The sequence below is a fragment of the Magallana gigas genome, chromosome 6 (genome assembly GCF_963853765.1).
Source record: "Magallana gigas chromosome 6, xbMagGiga1.1, whole genome shotgun sequence".
NCBI lineage: Eukaryota > Metazoa > Mollusca > Bivalvia > Ostreida > Ostreidae > Magallana > Magallana gigas.
This window is the reverse complement of record NC_088858.1, coordinates 25,481,422-25,505,200: the sequence shown is the minus strand read 5'-3', so window position 1 is coordinate 25,505,200 and position 23,779 is coordinate 25,481,422. Positions and strand designations below refer to the sequence as shown.

Genomic DNA, 23,779 nt, shown 5'->3' with positions numbered 1-23,779 from the left:
TACCGGTTTAATGCTATTTTTACTTTGTTAAAAACACGACAAAATATTTTTCAGTAAGATCAGGTACCTTATTTAAGGAATAAGGAATCATTCTTTGAGTATTATGAGGTGATAATTTCGGTCGGGCGTGTTCAAATCCAATAAAGCCTGAGGTGCTTTATGATAGATTTGACCACACTCCGACTAAAATTATCACCTCATAATTTCAAACAATGATTCCTTATTACCTATATTTATATTATTTACAATTTGTACACTTTAAAACAACATTATATTAAAACTACTATTTTTTATGTAGCACATGCTGTCTATCACTACGCGGCCGGCCAGTACCGTTTTTCGGTTATGCTATAAAACACGCCCATTTTGTGTCACTCATGTTTTATGAAGTTATGGGTTTTAGGTTTAAAAATTGATTCGTAATGTTATCACAGACAAAGACAGTTGAAAATGTACATCCACACGTCCTCAGTATGACGAGCTGCGTAAATCGAAAACATGCACAAATGCGACCGATAATCCATTGGTATTTTTTGAGTAGTAAGATTTATTTAATATAGGGAGAATTTGGTTCTAAGGTTATTTAATGTAAGGAGAAATGGATATTTTCTTTCTATTCTTTATATTTATAAACAATTCAAGTTTGTGTAAATTTGCGCATGTGCGTGGGAAAGGTAATCGAGAGACACAGCATGGGCGAAGAGGCATAACACAAAGTTTATAAAATTAATTCTTTTGAAAATTCTTTTAAGACGTTGGCAAAATATAATTTATTCCTTCATAACTGTCCTTACGAAAGAATAATTTAAACATTATCATAAAAATATGCATGTTGGTCATCAGGTCCCCAGTGCGATAGCTCAATATCATGCCGTTTTGCGTCGACTTTTGTTTACAGTTAAACTGAACAAGCTTATTACATCAGAGATAATGAATATTTCAAACCGGACTGGAATATAAAAAAAAATACTTGAAAATTATATTCAATACTTTGAAAATGCGTTTGAATTAAATTGAAGTATAAGTAATAAGTAACTTTCTGAAGAAGATGAAAAAAAACCCCACATACACAAAATTATTCATTGGCTATGGCATATTTGCATATTATGTAGATGTAGATGGAATACTACTATTCACATCTGCTGGTACATCCACACAGTAGATACCTCGGGAAATAGTTGCTGTCTCGGGGGACAATTAACTTGCTATCATCCTCAAAGCCAGAAAAGGGGACAATTAACTTGCTATCATCCTCAAAGCCAGAAAAAGGTATATCGGGTATATTTCTAGACATATCTCCACGTAAACTGTAAACTTCCTTTCGTCTCATTTGTATCAGGTTCATTCTATCCACCTGTTCCCATTGAGTCCATTCGCCGAGAGTCAGTTCGCCTTCGTTCAATTCTTAATAATTACCTTTTAGATTCGTATTTTAGTAAGTAATGGTCTATTATAGTGACACTGTACATTGTTACTTATGTTACATTAAAAGTTTAAAATTTATCAATTTAAACTTTTATAGTTAAGTTTAAATTGATAAATTTTAAACTTTTAATGTAACACTTAAACTAAATAAACGAAACTACACCTGGCCCATTGGACCTATAAGTGTCATTTTCCATTAAATATAATTTACAAATGTAAAAGATTTTTTTTCTATGGTTAAAGGCTGAAATTACAATATTGGCGTAGAATATGGGTGAATAAGGCGTGTAAACTGCCTATATGAGGCTAGATAAGATACTTTAAAATTAAAATATGAACAAATCTCATAATTTCTTTCCAAATTATTGAAATCAATGTATATTTACCATAACATCGATTTATAACCTTTATATATGTTAAATATTTGGAATAGGTTGATTTAAATTGGCGTATGCGTGTCAAAACCTTCAAATAGTGTCATTTTTAGAACTTCAATGCCTTTTCTTTTATATAGTGGATCTGGGTTCCATATTTTTGTCAGAGTCCGTACAAGGTTTAAAGGAAATCAAACCCATTTCAATCAACAAAAACGTGGAGAAATGACCCACTATACTTTAAAAATGTCATTTTGTATCCCAATAATTGAACGTTTTAGAGAAATACTACAAGTCCCTAAATTCATGGCTGAAGTTGCATATAGCATTTAACAATAAAGTTTGTTGTGACTGAAATGGCTCAGTGGTTAGAGAACCAGACAATAGATAACAATAGAGAGCTAGGGTTTTTAGGTTGTGGGTTCGATACCACCAAAACTTAAATTAAGTTCATTTTTTTTCTTATCGTTTGTTAAAATATTCAAAACTGAATATAGTTAGAAATTGTGCTTTTGTGAACTTGTAATATAACATCATCCAGTATATTTAGTTGGACAAAAAATTGAAATTATTTTTTACGACAAAACCAAAAGGGCATATGCGCTATATTGTTCCCCATCTTCTTTATTTGGTATTTTTTTTTATTGAATCTTTGAACGAATAACCCATATCATTATTATTTTATTGTTCATTGCATAATCTATTGAAATATTTCAAACATATTATCATAAATCTTACAGTCTAATAAGAAGTGTATTTCACCTTCGACAGAGGAGTTTGAACAGAAAACGCACGTCATTCACTTAAAGGTTATTTAATATTTGTGAATAATATATAATTTGTAATGAATCACATAAACACATTTGTAAATTTGAAAATAATTTCTGATTTATTTACTGACATTACATTTATATTAAATGTGTATAAATAGAATCTTAAAGTAAATAAATGTTTTCATCTGTTAACAACATTCCGATCAGTGGAACCCGAAAAATCTCTTCAGTCGGTTCTTTAGCGTTGCTTTTGACTTAGTCCCTCTCTGTGAAAAACAAAATTAAAATGTATTAAAGATTAAAACGACAAACTTTTATAAGTTAATAATAGCGATGGAATTTTGGGTTTGAAATATCGGTATATACCTTTATCTGGGGTTCGTATTTATTCTCTTTAGAGTTGCTAATAGTCTGTTCCTCCTTCCTTCCATTTTCAACTTTGGCTGCAATCTCGGGCTGCAGGGTGATACAAAAGATAAACTTTGTTACAATACTACTTAAAACTAAAGCAAGTAATGAATGGTGAAAATTTCCCTAAAAAATTAACTTGTTTTATTTACATTATAATGTACCTTTGCCCTTGGGACAGTCTTGAACGATTCAACCCCGTTGAGGAACAACTTGCGAGGAATAAAGCTCTATATAATATAAACAAAATCAAGGTCTTTATCACCTTCTTGAGATGCAAAAGTTGTGATTTAAAATAAGAATATTAGGTTTGAAAAAATATGAAATGTTTTACTAGTATAGAAGTTAGTGACGTTGAATTTACACATGACACCTTACCATTATTTCCATCTGTAGTCTGTTTTGCCTTTCTGTCATTTCTTCTTCCCTTTTCATTTCTTCTTTCTTTTTTATTTCCTTCTTCAAAATACAGATAAAGTCATGTATGAGTTCTCTATTTGTTCATCTTGCTTGGAATGATTTTTTAGTTTGTTTTTTTTTTGTGGAGTGTTGTATATACAGTAAGCTGTATATTACTCACCACCAATTCCTTCTGAGCCGCGTCCTTTGCTTGGCGCACAATTTTCCTTTCATTAACCCTTTTCTTTAAAAAAAAAAAAAAAGATAAATAAGTAAATTACATTTGAGAATGAGCTTAGTTAAGAAAGAGAAAACCTTTAAGATCCAAACTTCTTTTTTCTCCTTTTATCATAAATATTTGAACGTCAATGAAACATACCAATAGCTCTTCCAGAAGCTTTTCGAAAATTAGATGGCGGTCTTGTAGTTTTTTCTGTAATAAATTACAATTACAAAACCATTAATGTTTTGTTACTTTAATTATAATTGTGGGTGATTACTGGGTTTTTTCTCAATTTTCTTTTTACATGTACAAGAAACCGTAACCTTATATTTAGTTTTTATAAAACTCTTACCATAATTTTTCCCGCCATTTGTGGGCACCTTCTTGATCTTATTCTTCTCTGAAAAATAGTCATGCATCAGAATATTAATACAGGTACTTTTAAATTAAAATTAATGCCAATAATCAAATCTTGATTTCCCTACGATTTGCACATTACTAGTATTTCTAATTAGTATTTATTACCACTTGCTCAACGAGGATGGAGAATACCAATCGATTTCTCTTCTCCTTGTCCTAAAAAATAACAAGCAATAGTAAATTATTGTTGATATAATTTTGAAGTGTATGTAGATTTACGATGTATATTCCAGATCACATGTTTACAATTTTGATAATTACCCATGCATCTAATGTTGTCCTCCATTTTATCTGGAGTTCGTTCTGCAAACATAAAAAAAAGTCTTAATGATGTGCTGTACCATTTCAACGAAAATCAACGAATTATTACATGACGAATATATATAAACATATTTTAAGAGAACAGGCAGTTAGTATGCATAATAAATACCTCCAATTTTCTAAGTGATTGTGTCATGCAATCGGCTTTTCTTTCCTTTAACTTTTTCTGAAGAAAAAAATAGTTAAATAGAGAGAGAGAGAGAGAGAGAGAGAGAGAGAGAAGCTTTCCAAACATATAATTTTACTTAAGTAATCTATTTCACAAAAATTTATTAAAAATAATAATACTGTGACTTACGAGCAGTTCCTCTTGAATCGCTAACATCTTTGTGCGACTTTCCCGGATAATTTTCTGAAATTGAAAATCAAAACTTTTCAAAGTTATTCCTTTTTTATACCTGGTAAATGAAAATATTTATGTTGTTTCACTCTGAATTTATTTCTATACACGTCTATAGTTTGATTCATAATTATATTCATACCATATATTTTACGGCCATTCTTGCACTTCTATCCATCGGCAGAATTGTTCTCTGTAACGGGGAATTTTATGGGTTAGTACATGTAATAAAAAAGTTTTAAAAAGTTGGATATTTTATTTTTTTCAATTTTTGGGGTGGTTTGGGTCTATGAACGCATTTAAATTTCAAATGTTTTGATCTTTAGTTTTATGAGTACATGTATCTTACCAACAAATCTACTTGGATCTTGTTGATCAGCTGGGCATTTTTATCATTTGTCACTAGCTACAAAATTAGGATAATCATACATTAAAGATAACGCAAGCTCTTTTCATTAAAATACTTCTTAAAAGGCTGACACAAACAAACAAAAATTAAAAAGTTTAAGGATGATGATAAATATGGATACCTCAAGTTGTTTCTCCTCATTTCTTTCATTCGGGTTCATTGGAAAAATGTCAAATTGATTCCTCTCCTAAAAAGTTAAATACATGACACATATATTGCAAGTGTCATGTTGTATTTACTGGGTGGGTGTAAATACAAAATTTACAACATGACAACGTTGTCATGTTGTAAATTTTGTATTTACACCCACCCAGTAAATTCAAAATTTACAACATGACACAGGTAAAAATATAGTGAATTTAGGGGAAATCATATGTTGTTTATTCATGTAAGTCTAACGATTTCATTTATGTTTGAAACGTTATTAATATTCTTTAATACCTTTAGTTCTCCGTTAGAATCTTCAAAGAAATTGTTGGCATCGTGTTGTCGAAGTTTTTTCTGAAATAATGGCAATGCTAAGTTTTGTGTCATGTTGTAAATTTTGAATTTACTGGGTGGGTGTAAATACAAAATTTACAATGTTGTAAATTTTGTATTTACACCCACCCAGTAAATTCAAAACTTTTAAACCTACTTGGATACAATTTTCACTGTTCATTTTTATATCAAGTCGTGTATTTTAAACATTTTATAAGTATTATATATCAATATCATAATCATTTTAGCAAGTTGTATACCTTTTATTTTATAGAATTTGAGCTCGGTATAAAATGATGTTTATTTATTTTTCTTTAGTACATTCCTTCATGTAAAATATTTCTTGCATAATGAATGTACTAAAGAAAAATAAATAAACATCATTTTATACCGAGCTCAAATTCTATAAAATAAAAGGTATACAACTTGCTAAAATGATTATGATATTGATATATAATACTTATACTTATAAAATGTTTAAAATACACGACTTGATATAAAAATGAACAGTGAAAATTGTATCCAAGTAGGTTTAAAAGTTTTGAATTTACTGGGTGGGTGTAAATACAAAATTTACAACATGACAATGTTGTAAATTTTGTATTTACACCCACCCAGTAAATTCAAAATTTACAACATGACACAAAACTTAGCATTGCCATTATTTCAGAAAAAACTTCGACAACACGATGCCAACAATTTCTTTGAAGATTCTAACGGAGAACTAAAGGTATTAAAGAATATTAATAACGTTTCAAACATAAATGAAATCGTTAGACTTACATAAATAAACAACATATGATTTCCCCTAAATTCACTATAGTTTTACTTGTGTCATGTTGTAAATTTTGAATTTACTGGGTGGGTGTAAATACAAAATTTACAACATGACATATGTATAACAGTTTTATCTCCATAAAGCATGATATTCCATGTATACTGTGATACGGCCAACCTAATAATAATCCTTTGAAATTTCCGGTTCGTTTTTATGGTTGTCTAGTTATTCTAGTACTGGTGTATTTTTATGCTTAATCTAGATAGTAAATAATGCACGCAGTCTGTTAGCAGTATGTTTTTGGGCTCACCAGTAGCTCCAATTGGACAGTAGCCATTTTGACATGGTTTTCTTTGATGGTTTTCTGAGAATGACAAATTAAACAAAACAATACCACGAAAGCTCTTTAATAAAGTACTTAATAACGACATCACTGTATTCATAAGAGCCATTGACATCTTTATTTTCATATGTAGAACCAATTAGTTCACTAAAAGAGAATTATAAACCTTATATAAAAAGACGCGAAAAAGTAATGAATCAATAAATTAATGTGTCATACCATCCATTTAACAGCCATCTGAGAACTTCTGTTAACGGGAAGAATCTTCCTCTGAAACCAAGAAATAATAAAATTATACGTACTAGCTAGTACTTATTAACCAAACCATGTCAGAACAAGAATAAAAATCAAACACGCAATTCAAATCACTTATTTGAAAATACACATATTATACTTATATATATACTTTGAACAATGCAGTTACTTACCAGCAATTCTACTTGAAGTTTTTGAATGATTCTTCGGCTTTTGTCGGTCCTCTGCTGATGAAATAAATAATTTGTAAAGTCAAAAAACCTTTAGATACCGGTAACTAAGCATTATTAACATGTATGGCAAAGAATTCTATATACCGGTATATATGCATGTTGAATGTCATTATATATTATGGTATTTCATGAAAAAAAAAAGACACCCGTGTTTCTGAAATTTCATTTCCAGCATCCCAAGAACTGATAATAATGAAATATATACCTCTTGTTCTCTCTCGGTTTCTTCCTCTGTTCTGTACACATTGTGCAAATTGTCAGCGAGAACATCTTTGCGTAGGTCCTCCTTCAATTTGGACAGAATTTCAATTTGAACGGAATCAGACCACAGGAAAACAAGGGTCCATAAACCACGCAGTGATACATGTAGTTTTCATTACATTAAGTGAATAATATTTTTAAAAAAAAAATGCATAAATCTAATGTTATATTAGAATATTTGGCAGAAACTATGTATGCATACATGTATCTTTAACGAATTTATAAACGTACGAGATATTGAGCTGCTCCCAACTTCAACTTCAAATGTGACAGTTGATCCATTCTTTCCATCTAGAAGAAATAAAACGCGGTGAAATATTAGTTACATGCATTGTTTGTAAGGATATTTTTGTTAAGTACATATATACTAGTATATCATCCATCCTATTAGAAACTTACATATCGTTATTTATTTTTTTATGCTTTTTTTTTTTACCAAAATCGCCAAACGGAACATTTGTAACAAATAACGAATATCATGGTTTCAATGTGCATCTCTTAAATAATGTATTACGTTCTTTATTTAAAACATGGCTTTAATGTCGGTATATATCAAAACCAAAAATTCCCTACCGCTTGGCGCAAATCGTCATCTCCAAAATACAGCATCTTCTCCATTTTAATATCTACAATATGTATAGTAAAAACTAAAGTTTATCTAGATTAAATGTTATTTTGAAAAAACCCACCGATAAACTCTTGGATTTCCAACCAAAAATGTTACCATACCTTGCAATCACTATTCTTCCCTCTATCTTGATTTCTGTTTGTAGCAACGATTATTACGTCACGAGTTTTGTTGCGTCAAATCCTCATGACGTTAATTAATTTTCAGAATACTGCCGTCAATTATTCCGGAAATATACTGCAGTGTTTGTAATATCAGACATCTGAAGCTAAAAAGCTTTTGTCATTTCCGCTAATTCTAAAGTGTTTTTTTTTTATTATTCTAAAAACGTCATTATAACAATTACACGCAAACTTAAACTCGTGCAGAGCAAACGTAGAAAATATTCAGACAGTCCGACCCAAAAACATCTTCGCTAGCCAAGGGTTTTCGGTCCACTTCGCTCCTCATGTGAACCGAAAACCCTTGGCTAGCAAAGATGTCCCAAAAATGGATAATTTTTTTTTATCATGTGCTATTGCGTTGTCAAACAGCTTTGAACGTTGACTTTTCTATTTTGGTGATCATTTTTGCATCTTCGCCGTCGAATCTTTGCTTTTTCGCTCCTGTTCGTCCTCGTAACTTTGCACTCTCGTATTTTCGCCATAAAGACGTACGAGTAGACTCAGGACCCCTGACATTGTGAGGGTGATGAAATATTATATGTAAACATTCTTTGTTACACTGCATTATATTGTATAAATTGAAAACTTTGAAAATTTTATTTCACTCAAGGTCTCACATGAGGCATAAGAGTACAAACATGAAACAAAATTTAAACATATAAAAACTAGTTTGAATGTGTCACTGAGGCAGAAAAAACCTAGTTACTTCCCTTTAAACATTTTTATATTTCCCGCCAAATATTTTGCTCTCGTTAAAATTATATCCCGTTCTATATATCACGTAAATATTTTAAAAATATTTTTAATAAAATAGTTTTTAAAAATCCACCATAAAATAAAATGCTGCAAAGTTTAATTACAGATGACCTTGTAAGGGCAAGTTTAGTCTCGCACTGAAGCTTCCTAAGTTTCAAGATGGACGACTGCACACTAGAAAAGCTTGTCGTAAAACCAGGCAAATTGACACCGAGCTTTCAAAAATCTCACCTCGAATACGACGTGACTGTACCAAGCAATGTAGAGAAAATACATATTGACCCATTGACAAGTGATTCTGGTGCATCTTATTGCATATTCGTAAGTAGAAGATCGTTTGTTTACATTTTTCGAGCCAAGTGAAAACATCGAATTAATCTAATTATAAAGAAAAGAAAGTTTTGTCAACATGCTGTGTTTATTTTGTTCGTAAGTTTCACTGAATCAGGCTAGATATACCATTCCAATACAAAGGTCAACAGTGATGCAACAATTTTTCGCTTGCAATTCAATATTCCATCACTGTACGTTAACCAATCGAATCAGCAAAATAAAGCTAAATATGAAAAATAAAATTGATACACAAAATTCATTATATTGATAGGGTGGAGATGGAGGGAAAGATGTACCCCTCAAAGAAGGTGCAGTAACAGATATCAAAATAGAAGTGACTTCTGAAGATGGAACCATTAAACATTATTTCATTCATGCCAAACGACTGTCTGCTAAAGATGCCTTCCTTAATGACCTTCAGTTCTCTGTGGGAAATCTTAATCCTGCATTTGATCCTGATGTCCTAAGTTATTCGTGTAAGTTTCTGATGAATAATAAATTAAGGCATTGTTTTACTGTGGCCAACTTAAATTCGCATTCGAGAAATTTTCACATTAGATTCTCAAGAGCCAAGTCATTGCAAATTTTTCCTGTCGCGAACAAGTTCTAGCTTTTCCATATGAGTGTATAACAACACGGTTATGAATAACGATTGATTGCAAAACTTAATCTAATTTTTTAATGTGACTCTGTCTTAACATACACACAACTTTATTCTTGTAGGCCTCCTTCCCTGTAATGTTGCTCAGGTGGTGCTTAAACCAGTGGCTCCAGATACCAAAAATGTGGTACTGGTGTGTGGTGAAAAACCAGGCACCCCTACAGCCCTAAATGTTGGCGAAACCAATGTCAGTGTTGAGGTGACATCAGCAGATGGCTCCAATAAAAAGGCATGATATTATACTTCATCACTTTGCGTATTGACTTTTACCAAAAGAATTGTCGGATGATTAGATTTTGTAGAGTACTGTACTTTAGAGTCATTGATAGAGGGTGGGAATCTGATTTGCACCAATTGTTTGGTGTATTAAGCCATTTAGAGTAAATTAATGCTTTGATACAAATATTCAATAAAACCGTTACTCATTTAAAGATGAATGCTAAATTTTGCCACCAAGAATTTATTATGCAGTTGAATTATCATATTTCAACAAATAATCCATCTAGATATTATAAAATATCAACTTACATTTTGGTAAGTGGCAATTATTGTTTTAAATCAATTTTTTTTTTTACACATTTCAGACATATGTGATAGACGTGATTAGAAAACAAATACCTCGATTTGTAAAGCTAACGGATGAGAAATTGGCCAAGGAATATGAGTGTCCTTTCACCCTGAGTGCCTTATATAGACCCATCACCATTAGAGGGAGTAACCCCAAGAATACTTACTCGGCTCCAAACATTGACGAGAAGACGCGGAAATCTAAAATCGACCCACTCAGTGGCATGCCATTAGGAAAAGACTGGAGGATAGTGGATTATGAGCTAGATAAGAAGATTGCTGTAGCTATGGCTACCATTCCACTAACCAATGGAAGTAAGTAAATGGAAGATAATTGAAAGATACTTTTGTAAAAATTCATATGCCTTAAATGAATGGAGGATCTAAATATTTGTATTATTAAGGATTTTATATTTAAATTCATCAATGAACACGTGAATAGTATGTGTAATTATAGTTGACAGACATTAATTTACTCTACAGTAAAACAAAATAATGCAAGGTCACAGCACAAACAAGCTTATTTTGAAATATCATCCTTATAGCCTAACCATTTTTATTCTTTAATTCATAAATTGTACAGTACGTATTTTAAACAATAGAACACAGTATGTTTATAGCAATTCAGAATTTTTTGTACCTGGCATAACGTCTATATGCATTTGAGTTCCCTAGTGTTTTTGAGAAAATGTTTTTTTTTTCTTTAAATGAATAATTTATTTCCTTATAGATTGATATTTCTCTTTACATTTCTTTAGAGTCTTTAGATCCAGCAAAGTTTTCTGAGCTGGCATCCCAAATTGAAAGTTGTAATATTGCACCAACAGTTGCAGTAAGTGTATTCTAAAGCTGAATTTAAATGCTGAGTTTTTTAATCATTCTGCCTTTCTAAACGAGTAAAGCTGTATTATATCATATCAACATGAATACATGTAGCAGTACCAGTTTATCTAAATAAAGATGCAGCATAATTACAAACAAAATTTCAATTCAATAGTCATTTAAAAATTCTTGGTGTTTTGTTTTTTTTTTGATTTGACAGGATGTGACGGATAAATTCAAAAATGCATCTGCTCCTCTGAAACACACTGTGGAGGTAAATGACTTAAATTAGTTCAAGAATAAAAATATTTGCATTTTACATTGAATGTTAAATAGGAAGTACATGTAATAAATGTAAAACATGTACATGCTTTGTAGGTCAGGAAGTGGGAGAAAAACTTACATCAGGTCTTTGATGAAACTAATGTGGATAAACTCTGTAAAAGTGGAGAGGATTACCTACAGAAGTACTTTGATTCCTTGCCAAAATCAGGTAATTCAGTTCACATTTAATATAAGCTATATGCCTTTGATCTTTAAAGATTATTCCTCCCATTTAATAATAAGTACATTTTTGAATGTAACTATTGAAATGCATTTTATATGCATAATTATACGCATGACATCTAGCAATATACTTGATTTAACACAAACTGCTCTCCACCAAGAAAAAGTTATAGTATATGTAGTACTGTGGTTTCATCAATATTAGTTGACTACCAATGTTCATGGATTTTGTTTAGTTTCAGTCCATGAAAATTAATGTTCAATGAAATGCAATTTCTAACAAAAAAATGTATTAATAGGATCAACACTGGCCACAAATTTCAGTATATCCTTGACACTGATTTTTCACTAAATTCACGAATATTAATGAAACTACAGTACATTTTATACATTATTCAATTAAAAATGCTATGAAATCTTTGAACACAATTACATGTACAGGTAGAATATGTAACCTTCCTCATTAGAAATATATGTAATTCATTTACAGGACAATTTAAACAGTGGCCCCATGGAGAGACACCTCTCGACTTCCTTGACAATGCCTCTCACTGCTTTGCCTGTGCCATTAAAGGAAAACCCAAAGATGCTGCCCTCCATATGAAACTGGGGCAGGTTTTGGAGGAGAGATACTATGCAGAAGATTTGTTTGGGCTTAAAAAAGAGGTAACTTCAATGATTCTGTGTTCCATGGTTTACCCAATTTTTTAAAATTTAATTAAGACATTTAATTGTGCAAGTTATATGAGCTAGGATATAAAATTAACAAGATTTTATACAGATATTGTGTATAACCTGTCACTGATTACAAATTTATTTATTCTTACTTATGACAGAAATTATGTAAAGGGAATTTTAGAAAAAAAATTTTTAGTAGTATTTTTGTTTATTCAATACTCTGAAAAAATAAAATCGATGCTTACATGTATTTTTAACAGCTAAAAACTACAAAATTTACATGTTCATGCAGGTATATTACATGTTGATCTTCATTACATTCTTCTTCATGACATAGGAAGGTGGCGAATCTTTGCCGTCCTTCAACTTTGAGGCAAAAGAGAGTTCCAAAGAAGAGGAGTGTGCTGCTATATGTAAATTACGAGGTGTCGACGCAGACTCTGCTCCTATCGCACTACAGCTAAAGGCCATTGATGAGGAATACCATCATCTTGTTGGCAGCGGTCAGAGCGGCAAGGCAGACCATGTACAGGGACTCTTTTTATGGAAATCCAAACAGGCATCTCAAGTGAGAAAAGGCTTTTTTTCCTTTTGCATAATAATTTGTACTTTTGCCGACATCCCATCCTTTATTTATACTAATGTGCTTTCTCTCTCTCTTTCTCTCTCTCTCTCTCTTTCTCTGTTTTCTTAAAGAGTTGAAGTCTCTCTCTTTATGTCTCTCTCTTGCACATTTAAGCAATTACAAACCATTATACAGAAATAGCATCTCCACCTTACTTTCAGTTCATGAATAATGTAATGGTACATTCATTTAAATCTTGCATTAATCTTGAAACCTTTTCTACACTGACATATTTTTTCTCATTGTTTCTATCCTTGATCTTAACCCAGGAAGGTATGGCTGCCCAGAAAGCTCAGGACCAAGAGTCGCCCCTTGGTCAGGCTTACCAGAAATACATGGATGCCCTGACCTTAGATGAACCCAAGGCCATCTACAACTTCCATGTGGGGCGCATGCTGGTCATACAGGGGAACTTTGATGAAGCAGTCAAAAGATTGGAAGTGACACTCAATTGGAATCCTAAGCACCAGTTCTCCAGGTTGGAGTTTAAAAAATTAAAAATATTCTCTCTTTCATGTAATAAAGTATACAGTACAAAATAAATAAGTTCAATTAATATTTCCAGGTTTGGGGTTTTTATGCACTCTTATGATATTTCAATTTCAGCATAGTGCTATTTTTATCAGTTCTATTCAGTACTCAGTAATTAAAAATTTGATGATCTTTTTCATTCACAGATTCTACTTGGGTTTGGCCTTGGCCCTTCAGAAGAATGGACCTGGGCCAAGGGCCAAAGAGACCATCTCTTATCTTCTAGAGGCCATGGAAACTCTTTTGACCCTACAGACCAAATCAGCCATGACCCCAGATGACCCTCGGTAAAATAGTGTTAAAAAGTCATTGCCCTTTTGCAATCTTAAAAATTCATTTAAAATGCCTGCCTGCTGCATTATATTTTGAAATCTTATTTCTGAGGAAATTGTAAATGATATTTTTTGGCCTTATATACTTGTTAATAACTTAATGAACATAAAATAATGATTTGTCAGTTAATAGAGTTGTATCTCTATTACAGAGACATTCCAGCCATTTTACATTCCGACAACTTGTTAAGATCATCCAATGTCCATCTGCTGAGAGGGATTGTAAATCTAGGAAAGTTGTTGCAGAAGAATACAGATGTAAAAGACTGCATGTCTCCTGAACATGTTTTTCATACGTGAGTAGCATTTAGGTAAAAATATTTTAAATTTTATTCAAAAAACCTGCAATTGTAGTATGTTGCGCAAAATCTTACTAAAGTATGTTATAAATGATCTTTCCTCTCTGCACTTTAAAGTATATGATGATGTCACCTTATCAATCTTGCATCTCTTAAGTACATCTGTATGTCCTGATTCTCTCTCTTTAGTATGGAATGTCTTGATCCTTTCTCTCTTTCATCAGAATTGTGGCCATGTAATAGAATAACCCCCGTTTGTTTTACCTGACCCACACAGGTCTGCCCTGTTGGCCTCTCAGGTCCTACCCTACATTTCCCAGGGAGACGCTTACAAACAGCTGGAGTGGGTCCTGCTCGAGTCTCACTCCAACCTGCTGGACATCCTGCTGAAGGACCCCGCCAAAAACGCTGCCTTGATTGAGCAGCGGTGCCAAAGGTTGTCTGCCCTCATCATGAACTCTACCCTGCCTATGAGTGAAGACCTACTTAATCTGCAGGAACAGGTTTGTATTTCTGGGCCAAAATCAATTTTTCATGGGGTCCGAAATTGCATTTTCCCACATATTGAAAAGGATATAAACTTCACACAGTGAATATGTAGGTCTAAAAGTATCAAATTGAGACAGTTTGTCCAAATTAGTAACACATAAAATACCCATTTTCTAGGTCTTACCTAACCAATCAATTATTGATCATTATTAATACTTCATCTGAATAAATTTGTTTAAATAATAGATATCTCATCTTAGTGGGATTTTTGTAATACTCATAATCATGCATACATGGTGTAATATATAGAGTGGTTGATTAGACATCCTGTTCTGTTGTTTGTAGACTTGTCAGAAACTGGTCAGCCTCCAGCCCTGCAGCAGTCTGTCCCTCTACCGACTGGGCGTCTCCCAGTTTGATAAGTTTGAGAACTGTCCTCCCGGTGACACAGCCAATAAGATTCTGAAGGAAGCCATGACGTCTTACCAGGCCTGCATCTGTCTGGAGGGGAAACCTGCCTCCGGAGATCCTCCAGAGTCACTTACAGGTAGGTCTAAATAAGTCTAAACAGTTTGTTAGTGTATGTACTAGTAATTAGATTAAATCCTTTTATCCAATATGCCAGTGTAATGATATGGAATGTCAATTTCTCATTTGACAAGTACAACTTTTACATAGGACAGCAATGGTGGCAGGACAAAGTGAAAGCAGAACAGGAAGCAAAGAAGGCAGAGGAGGCAAAGAAAGCTCCAGCACCAGCTGCCAAAGGGGGACCAGCAAAGCCTGCCCCGGCCGCTAGGGGAGGGGGAGCAGCAGGGAGGGGAGCTCCTGCCTCTAGAGGGGCACCTGCTGCCCGAGGAAGAGGGGCGGCCACTACACCAGCTAGAGGTTTGTCCACTATGTGTATATATATCTACATGTAAAAGTATACTGTGGGATCATCAGGTTTTGTAGGGAATCAAAATTCAAGAGGTACATGTACATATACACTAGTATGTATACATGACATTCGTTTAAAAATTATACAATTGAATCATCAGATTTTGTAGGAGATCAATATTTTGCTTATAAATCTTATTACCTATTACAAGTATATATCATTATATCGGAATAAGAAAATAGTCTGTTATTAAAGAAAATCATTTTTCAACAAAATCCTGATTAATTTAATTAACTTATGAAAAAATGCATTTAGAGAGAAAATCAAAAGATTCAAAATAAAGTAATACAGTGAAATTGAGAGCTGTGTGATTCTTTTGATATTACAGAGTGTGCTTTTTATACATACCGGTATATATATGTATTGTAGGATCTAACACCAGGCTTTGTAGGTATTTTCAAGTAGAAATAGATTTCTGTAGTCTACCAATAAGCAAGACTTAGTGTATCTTAGTAATATGCGGTAGAGCAGTAGGAGGTTTAAGAGGACTTGGTACAAACAATCTATTTTATCTATTTTTTCACCAAATCTTAAGAAATCTGGAAAAAAACACATTCATTTCCATAAAAGTTTATATTTACATCGGCAAATTCTTCCTTTTTGATATTTTTATTTATCTAAGATATTTCTAATCATAAAAAGTCTCTCTCTATATATACTGTGGAATCATTTAAATTTGTGGGGGCCAATTTTCGTGGATTGTGAATTTTTTGCTTATTCGTGGGAATGTAATTTCGTGGAGGTGCCGGTTTTCAGTTTCAGTAACAAAGAATACTCTATCTTAATTTGTATTTGTTGAGGATGTAAATTCGTTGGGGAGGGCTACCCACGAATACCACGAAACTTGAGCCACCACGAATTCTAATGATTCCACAGTACCGGTATACCGGTATATACATACACACACACACACACATTGAGTAATATCAGCTTAAGTATCCATCCATGTTTTTTTATATTTGTAGCATGCATGTCTATCACTCTTATTCTTAAAAACTTTTACTTTGTTATTTATTTACATATACACATGAAGATTAACCATGAATACATGTACACAACTCTTCACATATAAACTTGGACAATGAAACAACAATGTATCAAAAGTCTTGTGTACCCGGTAGATATGCAAACTGAGGAACCTTAAAATATTAACTGTATTATAAATACTTTAAATGAGAAGTATTTGATATAAATTGGCAAACTACTTTTAAACAATTCAAGGTGGTGCAACAGCAGGAAGAGGTGGTGCAGCCAGAGGTGGTGCAGCTGCTAAGGTCATTTTGAATATTCATTGCATTATTATCAATTTATGTTAATGATAACACTGAATATTTATGATATGTATAGCATTAATCACAAGATTTAATAAATCACCTTGGAGTCAAAAAAAAAGAAAATCAAAAAATTTATCTTTCTCATCATACGAGGATGTACATGTATTTGAAATAAATTTCAGTAGAATATTGATGAGGTCTTGAAGAAGAATTTTAAAATTTCTCCTCACAGACACCCGCTGGAAAGGCAGCTCCTGCCCCCGCAGCATCCAAGGCCCCTCCAGGTAAAGGCGGGCATCAATGTGAAGCCACACCCCCCGCCCAAAAGGCCGGAGGTAACACCAAATGTCCCTTCCTTTTAATACATGTACAAATGTTTGCCATATTATTTTACAGACTTCACTTTTTGTAAAAGTTAAATCATCACATTTTTAATAACAGCATTAAAAAAAAATTCATCGTGTTAATTAAATTTCAAGTACATCTACTATCTATTTGGCATTTTCTTGCACCCCTATCATTCAATGAAAAGAAAGAGCATTATTGGGTTAGGCAAGAATGAAAAGGTGAGATACTTTATCGTAAATGTTTCCAACTGTCAAGCCTTTTTTTTTTTCTTTAATTAATCACCTCTCTGAGATGTTCAAATCAAATCTTCAAACTGGTTTCCAATCATTATAATGTAGCCAAAGAGCCACCAGCTCCTGAACCCAAGAAGGAGGAAGCAAAACCAGAACCTGCACCAGAATCTAAACCAGCTGATGACAAACCGGCTCCCATCAACCCAAAAACTTACCACGCACGTCTAGGACTGGCCAGGGCTTACAGAGCAGCTGGGGATATTGACCAATCAAAGAAGTTCTACAATGAAGTCATGACTATGGCACCTGAGGTTAGAACCTAATAAAAACTGTAGGTAATTTTAAACTATATGACTACTTAACATCTTAACAAGACTATCTCTACTAAGGGTGCCCCACTAGTAAGATAAATGGAAAGCATTTTATAGGACTGGGCTCTGAACTTTGACTTAAAGATTGTTTCAAGGTCATTGTACAGCCTTTGTCCACCTGCATTCTTTGGGTGAAGTACAAGACAATTAAGACTTAATGCTAGAAATTTTACGGATATAATATGACCTTGACTTTTTGACACGATGATAGAAATTTGGTTCAAGATCCATGCACATTCTTAACCTAAAGGTTTGGTGTGGGAGATACATGTATATGAGCTAGACTGAGTCAATGAGAGAGTTGAGAGTCTGAACTAGGATTTTTCAGAGATATATGCTTTGACCTTGACCTGTGACTTATAAACGTTTCAAGATAATCGCACATTTTACCAAACGTCATCAGTTTTCATATGCAAAATAAAGTAACTTCTCAGTACCACTAAATTAATGATATTTTATAGGTTCATGATGCCTGCATCGAATTAGCCGAGATGTTAGCCAAGACAGATCCCAAAGGAGCTGTGGATGTCTACTGCAAGTTCCACATTTCTGATCCACCCACTTTTGACGATGGCTACATTCTGGGTGAAATTGTGCGTCTATTGATGAAGGCTGAAGATTATGAAGACAAAAGGCTGGTCAAGAATATGATACTTTATGGGAAAGTTTATGGCTTAGGTATGACGAGGCTCGTCGATCTCTTCATGAGAACTTCTTTTGTTAAAAATATTGTGGATTCATTAGATTTAAACTTAGATTCCATGGCCCCCCTCACCGAGGAACTTACTTCCTTAACTTTAGCTTTTTATATTGCTGTTTACTGAATTCCCAAATCTGTGATTAACTTACAAAAAATCTGTTTTGTTTTTCAGCTGTTTTGGAAAAATATGTGAAAATATTGGAAGAAAAGTTTAAGAACAAGATTCTACAGGAAGTGTATGCTGGTGTCAATGGGAAATCTGTTGATGATGCTGATATGCAAGCCTTCTTCAAATTCAAATGTTGGATTTAACTAATGATGCTAATGTTGCTTAACAAATTATGAAAAGTCTCCAACAGAATCAACACCAATCAAAAGCAGGATAGAACACGTCCATTTTCTGTATACCAGTAATTTGTGATTTAATAGATATGTTTTCTTTTTTTTCTTTTTTTTTTTTTTTACAAAAATGTACATTTATGTAATAGCCTTGTTTCATGTTCAACTTACAATTCAAGTACAAGTGTGTATGTGTCTCAACATCCACATTATATACAGACTTACTGTATTATGGTGGCTTCAATTATGATCCCTTAGTGTCAAATTCCCTTAGAGATTGCATATTGCTTACATGTATGTAGATGTGCCAAGTACATCAGCATTCCTGAATTTACAACAAGGATTTTATTTTTTTATTTTAATTGAGAATTTTTTTTTACATTGTCTGTGATAAATATTTTTCAATTAAAATAGTGTTTTTTGTTTTTGTAAAATATATTAAAATGTGTTATGCATGAAAAAATTTTTGCATACCTATTCACTCTGGTTCTGTATTCCCTACAGATACCAGTTGCAATACAATTTGCTCCTAACCAAATACCTCAAAAAGTTAAATATAGTATAAAAATGCAAACAAAAGCAGTATAGAAATTTAATCCTGTGTTCATAGCATTTTGAATACATGTATCAAGTTCTGTGCTTGCATAAATACACTATTAGATGACTGTGCTAAATTGCAGCTATCACTCCTATTTACTAAGAAATGATGTTGATCGTTTAATTACCGATATTTACTCATCAACTGAATATTAATATTATGATAAACTTGTTACTATCTACAGAAAATTGTTGAAGTCCAAAGAAGGCAAGGGAAATCCTTACTCTCTATGCACTGCAACATCTGAAACCAAATATAGATGGTCAGTCAGTATTAACCCTAATCAGTATTCTGGTTTTGTTAAGGATCTAAACCTTTTGTAGATTGATATGTTTATAAGAAAGAATTGCAATGACTGATAAGTCTTGTCTGCCATATATTGCCTTCTAATTTTTGCCACACACCATCTACAGCAATTAAGGGGGCAAACGTGACGCATTTCATCTGAAGACAGCTTCATTCTGGTTCGTGGCCAAAATATCAATCATTACTTGATCAAGGCAAATTAAAATTAGATTTTATTAAATAGATCAAAGTTGAACCCTTTCCTCATTAAAAGTGGCAAGTCACAAATTACATTTGCTTAGTACTTGATCATGCATAAACGGTATAGAGTCAGCTAGCACAAATCCTGTATTTCCTGCACCTACTTTGGCATCATCATACAAGTAGGGATTTGACCAAATCAGACAGTTTTGTCATTCCAAAGACTTTTTGGGATACATCTCATCATATCTTGCAATATTTACAAATTTTGCATTACTTCAAGTTCAACACCCCCTTCCCTTTCCAAAAGCATGGACTGTTCTACTTTAAGTCTTGAAAGGGTTAAGCTTTAAATAGTTAAATAGTTTCAAAACAAGACAAAATCTTTCTCCAAAAAAGGAAGTTTACTAGACAAGTAAACACACATGTAAACTTATAATCTGATATATTTCAAATAAATTACTATTTCCAACAATCAACAAACAGAAACAAGATCATTGCACTTTATCGTGGAGACTGCAAATTAATTAAATTATATAAAAGAAAAAAACCCTCTGTCTTTTTTACACATGTGGAGTATTGACAATTGACACAGATATCTAGACTAGAGTAGACCCCATATCCACATTATAATTCAAATATCTAAGTATTTTAAAAACCTATCACATTTATTGCTACAGGGACTATATGTAATGCAAAAAAAAAAAAAAATTAGCAATGTTCTATCACAATGCAACATTTGTACTCTACTCCTCTTGTCATGTCTTTGTGAGAAATAACAGATACGAACGGCCATACAGTCTATTTTTGTTTTTATATGATATTTCTTTAAGAAAACAGTTGACAGCTACATACAAATTCACCAACAGAGCTATACATAAAAATTAATCCACCAAACACATTCAATTGATCGACAAAATGAATCATTTTTTTTTTTATATATAGACACTAAGGATTAATCATCAGTCAATCGTTTGTACTTAAGTTACTTGTACACTTAAAAGAATATATAAATGTCAAATAATTTATTTTTAACAAGATAGTCACATTATACAGGATGTAAAACTATGAGCAAATTTCAAATGCCTTGGAAAGAAGGGTAATAATTCAGTTTAATGCCATTTTCCTCCAGAAAATTTAAGAAAAACATATGAATCAACTAAGAAAAAAAATCAACTACAGTGTATGTTTTCCACACATCCTATTACAAGTTCCCTTCTAATGCCAAAACATAAGACATGCACTTGTACATAAATATAATGCCCTACATATAATGCAATACACACTCCATGTTTACTTTAAACACAGTCACTTATGATTTTAAATTTAAACATTTTCAAATATAGCAATAGTCTCACTTTTAAAGGATTATATATAATTTCAGCCTAAAATGCCCCCTCTAAAATGACCATCATTTAATTGTAATTTTTTGTTTTCTTTGCGCGTATATACATGTTAAGTGCCTTCATAGTTTTCATTTTTATTCAAGCACCCACAATTGAGAAATATGACATCACAAAGTTAACCTTTTCCCGCCATTTTGCATTTTTAAAATAAAACAGCTCGTTTTCAATCGGGTTTTTTTCTTTCAAAAAACATTGAGTAATTGCTTCAACAAACAACATATTTTCATTAAAGATGTATTTATCCAAGACTTATATGTGATAAAAAGTTTGTTTTTCTTCAATGCAATTGCTCTATGTTTCCCATTTAAAAAAAAGAAAAAAAGAAAAATGTCAATTAATGACTGATTTTGATTGAATTACAAAAATAGCGTCACTTCTGACATCATATACTGCCAGTGGGTACAAATAAACCAAACAAAAGGGTGAAAAATATATATATCAACTCTTCTAAAAAATGACGTCAAAATTAACGTACCTGAAACACTTTAAAAATTATTGAATTATGGGGTCAAAGCTTGACTTATATCATACATAGTCCTTAATAATTAAAGTCCAGATACCTCATTTTTGGTAGTTCTCATTTTGACTAAGTTTACCTTTTTGTTTGTAAAACTAAGCCTTGTTTGTTCAAGTACAATAGAAGCAATCAATTATACATGTACACGAGAAACAACTCGCGTAATGTTTTCCAGTTGCTCTTTCATTCAGTTTTAAGAAAATGAGCAACTCAAAATGCCTTATTTAAAACATAAAAAATATTGCTTATTGTAATTAGTGAGACAACCTTAAAAAAAGCACTAAAATATCATAAACCCAATTCAAAGTATGTGAAAATAAAAAAAAAAAAAATATCATAATACTCAAAACTACCAGTAAACAAAATCAAAATATAGCACCGCTATAAAAGCCAGAAAATGATACTCATTTACGATTCGTACCCAGTTAACAGACAAAGGTAAAACTTGCCAAAATTTATTCATACAAGTAAATCTCTTCAATCTTCTTATCTAATTGTATTTAAAATTAAATCATATTCTTGAAAAGTAAAAGTAAAGATACTCTCTTAAAACCATTGGATTTCATGTGATTGGATTTCAATACAGTTATCATTTGAGCAAAACCATGGCACATTCTACCATTAAAATAAGTTTTACTATACATGTACATGTACTTTGATGTTGAGACTGTATCATTTGTTCTCAATGCAACTGACAGAAGCTATACTACATACTGGCATACTCAAATACTCTGAACACATGGAATCTATCAAGAAGCAGCTAAAGTCTTTGCAAACAGGACACACACACAAATTCAAATGAAAAGTCCCCAAATCTGTTGTATACAAAATTGCAATCATTATAAATGTAACATACTACAACAACATTATTGATCAACAACCTTTATCTATATCATGTAATGCTGCAAAAGATCCTTTAAATTAAATATATATAGAGAGTTTATAGTATTCAATATACATGTACATTCAGTGTAGAAAAAAAAAATCAAACTGAGACAGACATGTTTAATAAGTAAAAAGTAAATTACCTTGTTGTAACATTTTTTTTCCCAACATCCTATGTTAGACTTATGTTGGGATTTCAGTTAAGATAAGATTCAAGTAATTTAAATGCAGCAAGTTTTCTGCTGGCTATGCCTCCGATTCATATTGTTTGTTAAATGCATGAGGGAGAGATAAGATTAAAGGGGGTGGGGGAGGTCCATATTTCCTACAGTCAAATATATAATTTATACATAATTATTAAAATATGAATACATTGTAAATCCTAAAAAAATAAGAACTCTATATCAACAATGGAAGAAACCGTCAGTATTAGTAAACGCCATGTCCCCCTGATACAATGTACAACAAGAATGCACTATCGTAAGATAGAAAGAGAGGAGGGAAATTAAAAAAATCAACCCGTCAAAAAACAGCCCTCTGTACAAAAAATCAACAAGAAAAGTCTTCAAGGAAGTCTAGATTAACAGAAAATGGAAGTACATGTAACAAGGAAATCAATACATGAATAATATTCTTTGGCAACAAAATTCCTGTCCTTGTAATGAATACTCTGCAGAAGCTGGGTGGCCGGCAAACAGGAGATCACGGCTGATGGAGACCAGACACACATCAGCCATCTGAGGGAGGAGATAAAATGGGAGGAAACTCATTAGTGCATTAAATCAAATTTTGGATTACATGGATCATTTTGGCTAGTCTACAGACTTTTCATGTAAATGTATTTAGAA

The 23,779-nt window shown here is 32.4% G+C and overlaps 3 protein-coding genes and 1 long non-coding RNA gene across 10 annotated transcripts in view; 1 reads left to right on the top strand and 3 right to left on the bottom strand.

The window, feature by feature from the left end:
- Positions 1–2,775: 2,775 nt before the first annotated feature.
- Positions 2,776–5,291, bottom strand: LOC105343406 (arginine and glutamate-rich protein 1). Its single transcript, XM_066088231.1, has 14 exons — positions 5,214–5,291; positions 5,033–5,089; positions 4,826–4,876; positions 4,642–4,695; positions 4,453–4,509; positions 4,284–4,325; positions 4,128–4,178; positions 3,955–4,002; positions 3,759–3,812; positions 3,561–3,623; positions 3,359–3,439; positions 3,145–3,210; positions 2,939–3,028; positions 2,776–2,838 (listed from the first exon to the last, which is right to left on the bottom strand). The coding sequence occupies exons 1-14, from the start codon at positions 5,250–5,252 to the stop codon at positions 2,776–2,778; spliced, it is 816 nt and encodes a 271-aa protein (XP_065944303.1). The 5' UTR covers positions 5,253–5,291.
- Positions 5,292–5,533: 242 nt separating this feature from the next.
- LOC136276529 (uncharacterized) lies at positions 5,534–6,964 on the bottom strand. Its single transcript, XR_010715015.1, has 3 exons — positions 6,913–6,964; positions 6,661–6,714; positions 5,534–5,593 (listed from the first exon to the last, which is right to left on the bottom strand). It is a non-coding gene; the product is annotated as an uncharacterized lncRNA (long non-coding RNA).
- Positions 6,965–9,120: 2,156 nt separating this feature from the next.
- On the top strand, positions 9,121–19,461 carry LOC105343407 (uncharacterized). Of its 4 annotated transcripts, none has more exons than XM_020073417.3 (21): positions 9,121–9,311; positions 9,595–9,799; positions 10,047–10,213; positions 10,569–10,866; positions 11,310–11,383; positions 11,594–11,647; positions 11,752–11,866; positions 12,371–12,546; positions 12,896–13,126; positions 13,453–13,661; positions 13,861–14,001; positions 14,199–14,342; positions 14,623–14,848; positions 15,180–15,381; positions 15,513–15,722; positions 16,144–16,161; positions 16,996–17,048; positions 17,281–17,332; positions 17,735–17,940; positions 18,462–18,678; positions 18,873–19,461. In XM_020073417.3, exons 1-21 carry the CDS (start codon positions 9,150–9,152, stop codon positions 19,010–19,012), a joined length of 3,300 nt encoding a protein of 1,099 aa, XP_019928976.3. In that variant the 5' UTR covers positions 9,121–9,149; the 3' UTR covers positions 19,013–19,461. The 4 variants fall into 4 exon arrangements, with proteins under 4 accessions (XP_019928976.3, XP_019928975.3, XP_011449084.3 ...); XM_020073416.3 differs by having other exon boundaries at positions 17,281–17,383; XM_011450782.4 differs by lacking the exon at positions 16,144–16,161.
- Positions 19,462–20,506: 1,045 nt separating this feature from the next.
- LOC105343409 (1-phosphatidylinositol 4,5-bisphosphate phosphodiesterase beta-4) overlaps positions 20,507–23,779 on the bottom strand; it is a 46,462-nt gene continuing 43,189 nt past the window's right edge. For all 4 annotated transcript variants that reach the window (XM_066088749.1, XM_066088752.1, XM_066088753.1 and 1 more), the window contains one exon: positions 20,507–23,668. The gene's annotated coding sequence lies outside the window, so the exon portion shown is untranslated. The remainder of the gene's footprint in view (positions 23,669–23,779) is intronic.